Source organism: Hylobates moloch, unplaced genomic scaffold (genome assembly GCF_009828535.3).
Source record: "Hylobates moloch isolate HMO894 unplaced genomic scaffold, HMol_V3 SCAFFOLD_23, whole genome shotgun sequence".
In the NCBI taxonomy this organism is placed as follows: Eukaryota; Metazoa; Chordata; class Mammalia; order Primates; family Hylobatidae; genus Hylobates; species Hylobates moloch.
In genome coordinates, this window is record NW_026652298.1 from 23,348,816 (window position 1) to 23,362,849 (window position 14,034).

Genomic DNA, 14,034 nt, shown 5'->3' on the forward strand with positions numbered 1-14,034 from the left:
GTCTCAGGTATTTCTTCATAGCAGTACACACAGTTAAGGTCTGAACCCAGATTTGACTTCATAGCCCATGCACGACGTTTTAAGCACTTCGTAATTAAGAGTTGCTTCATAAATATTTAACAGTTATGTTCCTACAACCCCTACACAAAATAAAATGCACCACATATACAATTTTCTTATGCCCAGTGACGTCATAAAATAACAGATGGCAATCAGACTTGGGTTCTTGGCTTAACAGATACTTTGTGTTATGGGTTGAACTGTGCCCCCCTCAAAATCATATTATATGTTCAAGTCTTATCTCCCAGTACCTCTGAATGTGACCTTGTTTGAAAATAGCAGCACTGTGGATTTAATTAGTTAGAATGAGGTAACAGTGGAGTAGGTTGGACCCCTAATCCAACATGACTGGTGTCCTGATAAACAGGGGAACTCTGGATAAAGACAAATACATAGAAAGAATGCCATGTGTACATGCAGGCAGAGATTGGAGTGATGCATCCACAAGCCATGGAGTACCAAAGATTGCCAGCAAAACACCAGATGTAAGGAGAAACTCATGAAACAGCTTCTCCCTCACCACCAACAGAAGGAACCAACCCTGCCCACACCTTGATCCTATTTCCAGCCCCTGGAACTGTGAAACAATACATTTCTGTTGTTTAACTCACCCAGTTTGTTGTACTTTCTTATTGCAACCCTAGCAAATGAATATATTGTATAATTATATAATTTAAATTACATAATTTTCTGTAAGTTATTTCTACATTCTGAGCCCCAGATTTCAACAGGTGCCCCTTTTCATGTTTTTCTTCTTCCAAGACCTCTTACCAAATATTTTAAGTACTTTCTACTTCATGCTATTTGAGTTACATTATCTGAATCATATGTTATTGAAAGATGGAATTTATTTTTTTCTAATGAACTGCTAAACAGATAAATTGTGAGTTTCTCAAAGCATAAATCTTAGCAGATTGAGAGTCTCATTTCTTTAAAAATTCACTGACAAATGCTCCTCCAATGAGAATTAACAACTAGTTTCTTATCTAGTGCTTTTATTTGCTGCATACTTTCCTCTCTTTCCTTTAGTTCTCACTAATACAGTTCAATATGGTAAAACTGCACACTTGAGAAAAGGCCTACTTCTTGGATTTCTCGCTAATTTGGAGTTCTTATAATGACTATTTATGGCACTAATCATCTTTGATGATACCCAATTTGCTGAAGTTCATTTCCACAACATAATTTCTCATTTTACAATTCCACATTCAAAAACTTTTTAGATCTGATTACTATCTGGCACTTCCAAAATTTACGTTTATTTTTGTGGTTCTCTTCAATTTTGAACACTTCCTTCCCTTGCTTTTATATCTCCATTGTCTGGTTTTTTTTTTTTTTTTGAGTCAGGGTCTCACTCTGTCTCCCAGGCTGGAGGGCAGTGGCATCACCTTGGCTCCACCTGCGAGGCTGAAGCAGCTGATCCTCCCACCTCAGCCTCCAAAGTAGCTGAGACTACAGGTGTGTACCACCACGCCAAGCTGATTTGTATTTTTTTTTGATGTAGAGATGGGGTTCCATCAGTTTCTTTAATTTTTCCAAGATCTTTCAACTTCCGCTCTTGCAGCAACCCCCTACCTCACCAACTTGCCTAATCACTATTTGGACTTATTTTTTTTTTTAATCCAACAGTAACATTTTCATTACCTTTCAGTTTTTCTTCTAAAAATATTAAAACATAAAACGGCAAATTTCCCTAAAACCAACCTATGATAAGAATAATAGGAATTCTACACATTTGGTGATTTTAGAAGTTCAACAAGATACGAGGTATACAAAGGCAGATGCCTAAGGTGAGACATGAAACCACAGAACTTAGGAAAACTAATTCTATCTGAAGATACTATACCAAAAATCTCTACCTGTTTTAATTTTAGTAAGTGCAAATAAATTACTTCTATCTTCACCAATGAATCATTAGCAGTTTAAGGAACCGGTTGATGAAATACCCACAATATAATTGTAAACAGAGGATAAGAAGAAGGACAAGCCAAATGCCCAGAAGAGAGTCCAGAAACAACCTTAAATAAATATGGGACCGTAATATATGATGAAAGTGGTGTTTCAAACCACTTGGAAAAAGGTTAGTTATTTAATTAATGCTACCAGGATACATAATTAGTCATGTAGAAAAAAACTAAAAACATCAATATCACTCCTTAAACGAAAATAACTTCCACAGGAATCAAAATTCAAGTGTAAATTTTAGATGAAAATATATCTACATTTATATAGAGATAGTCTTTGAGAGAGAAACACCTATCTAAACAAGTAAATACAGAAGCCATAATAAAAGATGTCAATAAGAGTGTAAAAAATCTAAGATTTCTCTAGGGCCTAATATAGACTATAAAACAAGCAAAGAAGAAACAGACAAGTGACAATGCGGGGGAAAATATTTGCAACAAATGTGCCAAATGGCTAATTATCATATGAAGAGTTTCTACAAGCCAATAAGGAAAGAAAAACCAACAAAAAAGTGCATAAGCAATTGGAAAAGGAAAAAGAAATAAAAGTGGGCTATAAATTATTAAGTTACTCAACCTCATGGATAAAAAGTGCAATTTAAAATAATAAGATACCATTTTAATGTAGCAGTTTGACAAATACTTTAACATTTGCCAAAACCCAACTTCCTCAATACTTGCGGGTAAGGAGAAACAGAGGCACTCATTCACTACTGGTAGGAATGAGGAGTGGTACTCTTGAAGGAGTATTTGACAATAACGAAAAAAAAATTTTAAAGTACATATTTGTTTCAATAATGATTGTAATAAAAATTAGGCATGATTTAAATGTGCAAAAACAGAGTCCAGGCAAATAAATATAATATATCCACATGATTCAACAGAATATAACAGTTAATGTGTAAGTTGTATCAAAACAAGGTGCAGAACAATAGGCTTAATATGATACCATTTGTGTAAATATTTATGAAAGATATAAACAAATCCTTGTATAGGCCTACACATTTTCTGAAAAGACGACCAGAAATTTAAGTTTGGTTGTCCCTCAAGTGCAAGACAAGCAGCATGTACTTCTTAAACCTTTTAATGCCACGAATTATATTTTTATCATGTGCATTTTATTTTAAAAATAGAATACAAAAAGTAAACTGTAAATATTCCATAAACATTCGCTTTTAACTGAAACAATTACAACTAACATATTCAGAATATCTACTATGTGGCAAATTTTGTAGCAGGGGCTGGGTCTTCTAAGTATCAAGCTATAATAACTGAAGAATTCAATTGTCTTTCTACAAACACTTATTCTATATACAAATAGCTCTTTTCACACAAACTAAGGGAATACTATTTTTCCTCTCACCTGCTTACTGTCAATCCTTTCACATTAAGGAATAAATTCTCTCAAGACAGACTTTCTTCCTTGAAATCATTTCACCCACTTTATTATCACACAGATAAAGAATAATTAAGAGTGATTTAATCATTGAACTAAGAATGAACTTAAAATGGATTAGGCTCTATCAAGAAATGTGGGCTCAGATGCTAGGTCCACCAACAAATAATATAGTAATGAATGGTTATGGTAAAGTCACATCAACTCTTCAAGCCCAGATTTCTTCGTACGTGAATATTATCAATTTCATAAGAGTGCCATATAAAGAAATTAAACATTTACATTCTTTGTATTCTGACATGAAGTGATATAGGCATAGCCCATATTTAAGGAAAAAAAATACCAAGAGATGCCTATTAATATTTAATGAGGAATATTACTATTACATTTATTTATTTAACTAAAGTACATACTCTAATTTGTAAACTCATCCTGAGTTCACTGAATTCAGTTATATTTTTAATTTCCTTTAAATATGTAACATGGAGTCTGTGAACCCACAGGGCAAGAAAAGTTCAAGTTCAATAATATAAATGCTTGTGTTTTTTCCTACCATCCGTTTCATTGTATCTAAGACGACCACACAGATTTTGCTGCCTCGTTCATCTTTTTACTTGTACTTTTATCTCTCCTTCAAAGAATTCAAATTGTTTCTCGTTCCTACCCATGTCTTTTACTATGTACCACAATGAAAGTTATGCGTGTACATATAGCTATAACAACAAAAAAAAATCAATTACAATAAAGTAACACTGTTTTCTTCCTGAGAAGATGGATATAAATGTTTATTTAAAATTTTTTCTCCAAATAAGCCAGGCAATATTATTATAGTCCATAATTCGAGACAGAATAACTATATTTAAATCCACGGAAACTAGCATGGTACTCTAGGAATACTACTACTTAGGGAACAATAAAGATAAATTTTAATTCCTCCCCATTTTTACATCAATCATTATACTATTTTCAAAGAGTTAAGCATTACAACTAATAAACACCCAATAATATGCAAAAGAAGGGGAGTGGAGGATCAAGGAAAAACACTTCAAGATCGCAAGGTACATTTCAATCCACTATTCTGTCCACTGACATGAATAATGATCTACCTCGGAAGAAAAACACCCAAAATATTAAACTGGATACAATTTCTAAACAGATTACAATGTACCACATACCAGTCAAAATAAATACTGAGCCTTTATGTTAAAACTATTTCCTAAAAATTGTCTCTAAGAATAGAGAGTAGTAGTTTCATTATCAACACTTCCAAATATTTCTTCCGTGTTTCTCTAACTTGATATTCAATTCTAAACTTTTGTTTTCAAACTTTGAATATACAAGGGGGGAAATAATGTATAAAAAATAATGTAAAAATACTGTAAGATTTTCCCTAAATGCATAACAAATATATGCTAAGTTAGGATTAGATATTAATGGAAATCTGAAGTATTATATATATCTTTCACTTTTATAAGCGAATAAATTCTATCACAAAATGTGACTTCTCTTTGAGTTAGTAAAATCTGTATTTTTGTTTTAACACACCCATTTTCAGATTTTAACTACAACAGCTCCCTTAACTGACCTCTATTTAACTGTCTGGCCCACTTTTTTTTTTTTTGCCCGTGGCATGCTGACCATTCTTAACCAGTATGCTATTTTTTGTATAATCAGGCACTTCTGTTCTCACTAGTTGAGTTACATGCTTAACAAGTCAGTTGGTTGTTCCCAAACCTGTTTATGCCAGTTTACTTGTTATAGTTCTTACATATCTTAAACATTATTCATGTCTAATGACTACGAGTGCAAAAAGGAACAGTTGTTTCCACATAAGTTAAATGTAAACTAAGTAGGCCAGGCGCGGTGGCTCACGCCTGTAATCCCAGCACTTTGGGAGGCTGAGGTGGGTAGATCGCTTGAGGTCAGGAGTTTGAGACCAGCCTGGCCAACAGTGAAACCCCATTTCTACTAAAAATACAAAAATTAGCTGGGCGTGGTGGCACATGGCCATAGTCCTAGCTACTTGGGAGGGTGAGGCAGAAGAATTGCTTGAACCTGGGAGGTCGAGGTTGCAATGAGCTGAGACCACAGAACTGTACTCCAGCCTAGGTGACAGAGCAAGACTGTCTCAAAAACAAAACAAAAAAAGAACAACAAAATGTAAACTAAGTAGAATGACTCAACAAAGGTGAGTTATTCTTTTAAAGGGTGTTGAATTAGATAAAAGTGACATAACTGCAAAATATAAGGGGAAATCATAAAAAGTTAGAAGAAGCCTATACTCAGGGTTTTTCAAAAGTTATCTTTAGGCTTTTATTCCACATTAGAGAAATCAAAACTGCAAATAGCAAATCACGTGTGAGGAATATGAGAACAGCTTCTCCCAACTCCACAAAGAAATGGCATTAGCTCAATGTTAAAAAGTTTAAAAATGAATGTACATTTATATATTTAAGTTAAAATTTTAGAATGTTACCTACAAGACGTATTATTTTTAAATATTCAGTAACCTACAAAGTAACTGTCCCAGCCTCAACAAATAAAAAGGCTTCAAACATTTTTTTTCCTGAAGCCCTTAAACTGGTTTGATATACCCACTAGATAAAAACTACGTCTATGTAAAATAACAATATGTAGTAAAAACCACAGTAAAATCACTTTATGGAAAAAAGTATTAGAATGTATATTCTACAAGGACAAGGATCTTTATCTTATTCACGGATGTATCCTGAACACGTAGAACAGTTTCTGGTATGTAGCTGACACTCAATAAATATTTGTTGAATGAAGAAGAAAAGGAACTTACTGTGATGACAGCCTTGCTAAGACAGATGGATCCTCTGCAGCCATACTCTGTTTCGTCTTCAGATTTGTAGTAACTCAGAGCATTATTTTTCAAAACTACCCAACGATCCTGCCACCCATGAATGTAGTTTGTCCACTGGGAGTGGGAAGGGCAAGGGAAGGGAGAAGAAAACAAAAAATAGAAGTATTTTAGAAATCCAAACTTTTTGAAACAGCAATCTAATTTTAAAACCAAAACGTGAAAAGTCCAATTTAATTCTAAGCATAAACAGTAAAATGATTACAAAAAGTGAAAAGTTGAGATTTTCTAAACCGCATAATGATTTTCAGTAATTTTTACAATATTATAAATAAATCAGTAAGAAATAAAATATAACATTTTCTTCTAAGATTTGAAGAATAAAACGAAAGCCAGATTTTGGTTAAAATTATTGTTTGTTCTTTGAGTGCTTTCATCCTCTCCTAAGTACCTTCATGATATTTGTTTTGGTCCTTGTCATAATTAACATATTCAACAGAGAAGTATGTTCAGTTATGTATGTAGTCGCTCATTCTGACACCAAAGACTGCATGAAGCCTTCTAAATCAACGGAAGTATAAAGTCAATTATTGCTAAACTCTACTTTTGTCATTCCTATATGAAAATTTATAATGGTCATAACTATATCAAAATAAAAATAATAATCTTTAGTAAGCTGGCATCAACTTTAACTTTTCCTCTACAGAACTGAATAATATTAAAAATGGCCAATTCATTTTCCAAGTTTCTCTGAACATATATTTTTCAAACTCAAGAGTAATAAAACAAAAATAAAATTGGTTTTCAAAAACATATTGGATTGTCTTCAATACCTTAAAAGAGTTTCTGTGTTGCTAAAGTCTTGCTGCATAGTGAAGATCACAATAAACTGGAAAAGGCAGAAATGTAACCTTTACAGGAATACTTATTTTTGCATGTTTTTATCTATGCTCTGGGGTTTTAAGTATAGAAAAATCTCAAAAACTATCTGCCAATTCCAAAAACTAATTAAAAACGGATTGCCAAAATATACTGCATTGGCTCAGGCTCTATATCCACTGAGAAATCTTTTATTTTTCTGTTCTCTAATCAAGCATTTTTGAGATTGATTCAGTTCTTAAATTTTCTTTTATTTAGTATTTTTTTGAGACAGGGTCTCGCTCTGTTACCCAGGATGGAGTGCAGTGGCACCATCTCAGCTTACTGCAACCTCCTGGGCTCAATCCTCCCGCCTCAGCCTCCCAAGTGATTGAGACTACAGGTGTGTGCCCCCACATCTGGCTAATTTTTTGTAGAAATGAGGTTTTCGCTGTGGTGCCAAGGCTCGTCTCAAACTCCTGGGCTCAAGCGATCTGTCTTCCTTGGTCTCCCAAAGTGCTGGGACTACAGGTGAGCCACCATCCCTAGACAGTTCTTAATTTTTCTAAGCCCCATCATTACAACTACTCTCTGAGAACTCACTCAAGCCAACAATTTAACTCATCCTAGTGGCTCCCAATCACCATTTCCTTATTTCTAACTGCTTGTGATGTACCACCACTTAGACACAGGCTTGAAATAAATGATAGTTACCAATAAAACTGAATTCACCTTCCTATAAAGTGTACTTCCTTGGGGAGACTGCTACTTCTGCTCAGAGTTAGTGTATTAGATACACAAACAGATTAGTGGATATAGGATAAAATAGGCTCAACTATTTTATAACTCATGTGAAGAGAGTTTTGACAAGTTACTTTTGTAAACTTCAGTTTCTTTGCCTGTTGACTGATGGCTGAATAAAATAATGAAAATGCCTAGCATAGTCACAGAAGATACTCAATACCTAAGTGTTCCTTCTCAATATTTATAGCCCATCACCAAAAGCTGCTCATCTTTCCTTCATAGTAAACCCTTAAATTTGCCTCCTCTTCTCATTTTCAACTATTCCAATCAAATTATCCAGTTCCTGTATTCCTTAGGAGACTTAATAATCTTTTCTCTAGTATCTTCTGTTTTTTTCATAATTTACACAAGCTTATTTACTTACTAAGCATATTTGCCAACTTTTCTTACACGTTGATCGTATTGAGTCTCCAGCTCCAAAACTTACATGGACAACTTCCCACTGACTGTCATACAAATTGTTTAGGGCATTCAAGACCCTTCATGGATTAATCCTACCTCATTTACAATTAGCACACTTCGTAAGGCTAAACTTTGTAACAGTGGTCAAGTTACTTACTCTCTTTGTGTTCTTTTTTTCTTTGTCAAACTCTCTTAAAGTTTAAACAAGAATAGACTTAGAACAGTGCCTGGACATAGTATTTTCTGAATCTGAGGAAGAGTTATACGTAGCTAATGAAATTTAACCTTCAGCATTTCTCACTAGAATAGAACTCTTTCAATGTCAGAGGAGAGGCCTCAGCAATTATGTATCCATAACTTAATATTATGTTTTTATAAGAGACTGAACAAACTATATCAGCTTCAGGACCCTTTACTCAGTAAGTGTTAGCTGTATCATGACACCTGGAAGACAAGTTTTTTGTCTTTTCTCTGCTCTCATAATGTTCCCTCACTCTTCCCCATTTAACAAATACAGACAAGGCAATATGCTAGACACTGCAGGGGAATCAAATATTACTATGGCCAACAGGCCAGCAGATACAAACTCAAGAGAAAAAAAATATATATTTAGAATAAGAGTCAGTCAGAAGCAAGCTACAAACAAAATGCTATGGGAATTCAAGTGAAGGAGGTCTTGAATGATGGCAAAATAAGAAAAGGCTTTATGGAAAGGACAGTATTTGGTTTGGACTCTTAAGGATGGATAGAATTTCAAACAGTTTGGTGTGTGGAAAAACAGAAGGTAAACCATGAAGGATGGAGGAAATTCAGAAATTGAATGAGATTATTTTATCCAGGTTTAGTTGCTCTCAACTCCTACTAAGGCATGCATCTTTTCCCCAGCATGATCCATCACGATACTTGTTATAACCAGATAGAATTATTATCTATCCAGTATTTTTGGAATCTATACACTTAAGTGATTTATAAGAAATATGCTTCATAGGTATTTCCATGTATTTCAGATTACCATATGGAAAATACCCTTTGAACTGGTATATTTCTAATATAAATTTACCCAAGCCCATTCCAAATCCACCCCATTTTGGGGGAGAAACAAAACGAATTGTACCGGGACTTATTTACATTACTCAACGGAAGGAAAAGAACACAAGCCGAGTTCTGACCCTTGTTTAAATTACCAGGTGAATGCAAAGAATTCAAAATATATAATTTACATTTAAAAACATGTACCATACTCAGTATGAGTATATATATTCAATTTAGAATATCCTTTATTAAAAAGCTTCCAGAAAACACTGTATATAACCAAAAATTGGTAAATCTCAGGAAAATTTCCTTCATAGCTATGAGGAAGAATACCAAAAGCTTTATTCCTACTCATTCTACATATGCAGCAACAGTCAAAATTTAAGCTATTCACCTTCCATAGAGGTGATCAAATACATTTGTATGCATTTAAATACCGAGATTGGTCTTCCATTTTTTAATCTACAGTATACCTACACTCCAGAGCACTGGTGACTTTTTCCCCCAGTCATTCCACTCCCCCAACCCCCAAAAAAGTAATTATCAGTAGGTCAAAAGTACAATTTGTTTTGTAAAATACTTAACACATCACAATACTAATATGGCAGTCAGCTTCCCATCTTATGAGCAGTGATGAAACTATCAAAATCACTGAGAAGCAAGTAACCCACTTCCTATTACCAACTGAAAATGTATACCTACTACATAATGTGTTCAATAGAGAGTCCTAAATTACAGGATACATTTAATCTAAAGAAATCCTGAGGAGCTTCTCGTTACTGAAAACCTTGCACTGAAATTTCAAGAATGATCACAGCATCAATATACAACATAATTTTGCTGCCATACAAATAAAAGTCAACACTTGCAATCCTTAGTTCTGACTACTCATGCCTTTCCTGGTCCCTGTCTCATTAGCTTCCTAAAGACATTATAAAAGCCTAATATGAAACAATTCCACAAATAATGTCCAACTGATTTGCCAAAGTATGAATACTGGAAACAGGGTGATTTCTTAATAGCCACTGGCTGCACATGACATAGTATCTTATGACCAGCTTGTTGAGGGACTGGCCCAGCTCCCCCTCTCCAAGTTAACTGCTAGCTCCAGCCATTTCTAAAAAAGTTTAACAGGAAGGGAGAGAGAAGTCAAAAAAGCTATGTGAATCTTCTTACAGCAAAAACTTAAAAAAAAAATCCCCACAACTATGTAATATCAAGAGATCATCCATATCTGCAGTCCTATAATGACTGCTTTGCTAAAATTTTGATACAGGGATTTTAAAAAATATATAAAAGGTAAAACATCTTTTCCTTACCCCCGACCCCTTACCGCAAAAATATTTATTAAGTAATGCTCTTCTTCCTGGACTAAAGATCAGTCTCCATTCTCACATGTTTCAAGTTACTATGAATATTTCCTGTACCCATCACGTGCCGATTCAAATATCTCTATTCTGAACTAAGGTACAGGGTGAGGGAGAAAGTCCTCAACATTCATCTTTCTCACTACATCTAACCTGGCAGAGTTCAACACCTCAAATTTCAACACCAAGCCGAGTCGCTACAGCTTCTGTCGAAAGAGTTGCGTCCGCAGTGCCCCCCAACCTACTCGGCTTGGCATCCTCAGAGAGACCAACCTCTCTTAAGAGGTCCGACTTGAACCGCTCCCATGCCCAGTCGTTCGGACACCGCTGAAGCCCAACCCGGATTCCTTACACCCGGGACAGCTGCCGCCCTAAGTCCCAAGTCACGGCGCGCATCTGGCCTCCCAAACTGGATCCCAGGTTGATACACCCTTTCCCTGGTTCTCGGCTGCCCCCGACGAGCCCCCCGGCAACAAGGACGGTGCCCCATATCCCCGCCTCATCCCTAGTCGCTGCAGCAGTACTCAGCCTCGCACCCCGGCACGTTCCGCGCCTCCCGCCAGCCCCACCCCACCGCCTCAGCGGATTGCCTAGCGGCAGGTGAGTCTGGCCAGGGGTCCCTTGGCACCACGGGTTGCTCACCTTACTGAGGACCCCGCAGCGTTCCACAGGCGGCCCAGACTCCGTCTCTGGGTCCTCCTCCGAGCCCGAGGAGTTCCAGCTCTGATTATCCGACATGGAGGCGCGACAGCCGAGCAGGAGACCGGCCCCCGCTCCCTCAGCAGCGCCGGAGGAGGCGCCCAGTCCTCGAGGTGAAGGGTCGGGGGATGGCGAAGCGAAGAGTGCCCGCTCCGGTGTGGGGGGGAGCAGGAGGAGGGACGAAGTCCGCCCGCCGCGCCGCCGCCGCGCCTGACACCGAGCGGAGCGAGGAAGGAGGACGAGCGGTGAAGGAAGCCTACCCTTCCAGTCGTCAGCCGCCGTCGCCGTGACCCCTGCGTTGCGCTCGGCGCTGCCACCCGAACTTAGTCCCCTCGATGCCAATTTCAAATAGGGAAGGAAAAGGGAGAAGAAGAGAAGAGAAAATCCGGCCGCTGAGACCCGCGTCCACTCACACCTCCGCTACCGCCGCCATCTTCCTGCCTGGCCCACTATTTACCCTCCCCTCCCCTGTCCTTTCCCCTCCCCTTCGTCCTCCCATTCTCCCCCACTATTCCCCGCCCCGTCCCCCTCCCGGCGTCTGACGCGACACGCCGCGCGTTCGGGATCCTCCTCCCGAACCCTACCTCCGGCTCTCCCGGGTGACGAAAGCAGGAGGAGCAGAGAAAGGAGAGGGCGGGATAGGGATGCCGCTGTGGTGCATTCTGGGAAGGGCGTTGGTCCGTCGCTCGCGCAGCCTCCTGGGAGTTGTAGTCGCGATCCTGAGGTAACGGGTGAGTATCCCGCGCGGGGATCGCTTGACCCCTTGGGGCCTTGTCAGTCGGTGGGTGGGCTTCGTTTGACAGTTGCGTGACCTGCCCCTCGGCCTCGCTTCTGTCCTTGCCTTGTGTGTTTATGACGAACCCTCCGGGCTTGCGGGCCCAGACGTGAGGGAGCTTTCCGCTGCAGATGATGGGCCTGCTTTCCAGGGCGGCTTGTCGAAAGCCCGGGAGCGTCTGGCCGCTTCCGCCTCAACCACAGGCGGGGGTTTTGTGAGCTCCTAGTGCCAAGGGTTTTCTTTCCACCAGACCACCGCTGTAAATCTCGAGGGTCTTACTCATTAGAAGTTAGAATTCACAATTGACGTGTAAAGGAAGAATTTCCTTAGTATCTTCTCACAAGCACGCACTTCGCATTTTTAGATTTCTAGAGTTTTCTTTGTAGAAAGTAATTTTGAGGTTGTCAGAGAATAAATGACGTTAGAAGGGTTTTTAAAGTAAAACAAGAATGTCAGATGATAGCCTGGGATTTTCTCTTGGTTGTAAATGAATATCTTACTGAGAACCGCGTTAACCATGCCTGCCCCTCGAAGATAGGAAAGGTTGGATATATAGAAACTTTCTCGTATTAGAAATAACGACGTGCAATGGTTTTGTGTATACAAGGGATTAGGCAATAGGAGGCTATTTTTGTTTTAAGACTAGGGTTGAATTAGCAGAAAGACCAATAGAAGATCTAACAACTCTTGTCAGTTGTCAAGGATAACTTTGATTATGAGACTTTTGACTTTGTAGATTCAGTAATTTCCTCTCGTTAGCTATTTTAATATAGTCGATTTCCTTATAATAGCCAAGAGTAAAATTTGTTATTAAACCTTAGAAAGACTAGTTTCTTACTACAAGGATGGGACGATAGGAGCGAAATTTCGAGTCTAAGGGAAAACGCTGGCCGAGTGTGGTGGCTCACGCCTGTAATCCCAGCAGTTTGGGAGGCCGAAGTGGGCGGATCACCTAAGGTCGGGAGTTTGAGACCAGCCTGGTCAACAAGGTAAAATCCCGTCTCTACTAAAAATACAAAAATTAGCCGAGCATGGTAGTAGGTGCCTGTAACTCTAGCTCTTTATATCCTGGTTTCAAATCTAGGCTTGATGACCTTTTCCCATATCCCGGTCTCATATTTTTTTCTTCCTGCATGGGGGATTAATTACGATTCTGAATGGTTGGTAGCATGAAGCTAGGTTATCCCTATTGTGGCAATGGATATTTAAGTAGGCATTGCCAATATTTGTCTTGCTTTCTTTTACTTTCTTCTTTTTCTGACCATCTACACTCCATTTATATTGATGAGTTCTTTTACTAATATAAATTATTATTATATTATGCTCATACTGCCATGTCTTATTCTGCAGCTTTGATCCTTAAGGTGACTTTGCATATCTGTCTAGGACTCCTTTATCTGTTGATTTTTACCATTTACGTCTCCAAAGACAGCTGTATTTTTGGAAAAGTGGGAGGGAAGAGGTAGATGGGGATACTCATTGATACCTTAATGCACTTCACAGCTGCTTGAGAATATGTCTCATAAAAAGTTCTCATAAAAAGTTCTAACATTCGAGAATAAGACAGTGATTTCAGAAATAGAATTTCAAAGGGTGTGTAGGCCACCCTTTTTATCCTGTTCCCTATTGTAGAAATGAGAGCCAGGCTAGGAATGTTTCAAGCAGAAATATTCTTACTATTCAATGAAATTGAAAATGTATTCCCATATCTTTTACTCCTATTTGTTTGGTTTGTGGGATAAAAACTTGTTAGGGTAGTTGGTATTTCATAGGCTTCACTATAACATTGGAAAATGTTTTAGTCTAAAAAGCACACAGTACAGTACACCAATGAACAGTATTAGTGCCCACTC

General features: G+C 38.0%; 2 protein-coding genes across 13 annotated transcripts in view; one reads left to right on the top strand and one right to left on the bottom strand.

The window, feature by feature from the left end:
• The window catches only part of CERT1 (ceramide transporter 1), a 157,119-nt gene extending 144,781 nt beyond the window's left edge, over positions 1-12,338 (bottom strand). For 2 of the 5 annotated variants that reach the window (XM_058434019.1, XM_058434018.1), the window contains exons 1-2: positions 11,350-11,591; positions 6,227-6,361 (exon numbers count right to left, since the gene is read on the bottom strand). In XM_058434019.1, the coding sequence (XP_058290002.1) occupies positions 6,227-6,361; positions 11,350-11,445 (231 nt within the window). In that variant the 5' untranslated portion in view covers positions 11,446-11,591. Of the gene's footprint in view, positions 1-6,226; positions 6,362-11,349; positions 11,862-11,990 lie in introns of those variants that run through there. The other 3 variants (XM_058434020.1, XM_032144993.2, XM_032144992.2) reach the window with 2 other exon arrangements.
• The window catches only part of POLK (DNA polymerase kappa), an 89,080-nt gene continuing 87,139 nt past the window's right edge, over positions 12,094-14,034 (top strand). For 2 of the 8 annotated variants that reach the window (XM_032144987.2, XM_058434012.1), the window contains exon 1: positions 12,862-13,170. The gene's annotated coding sequence lies outside the window, so the exon portion shown is untranslated. Of the gene's footprint in view, positions 12,138-12,261; positions 12,441-12,465; positions 12,725-12,859; positions 13,171-14,034 lie in introns of those variants that run through there. The other 6 variants (XM_032144989.2, XM_058434011.1, XM_058434013.1 and 3 more) reach the window with 6 other exon arrangements.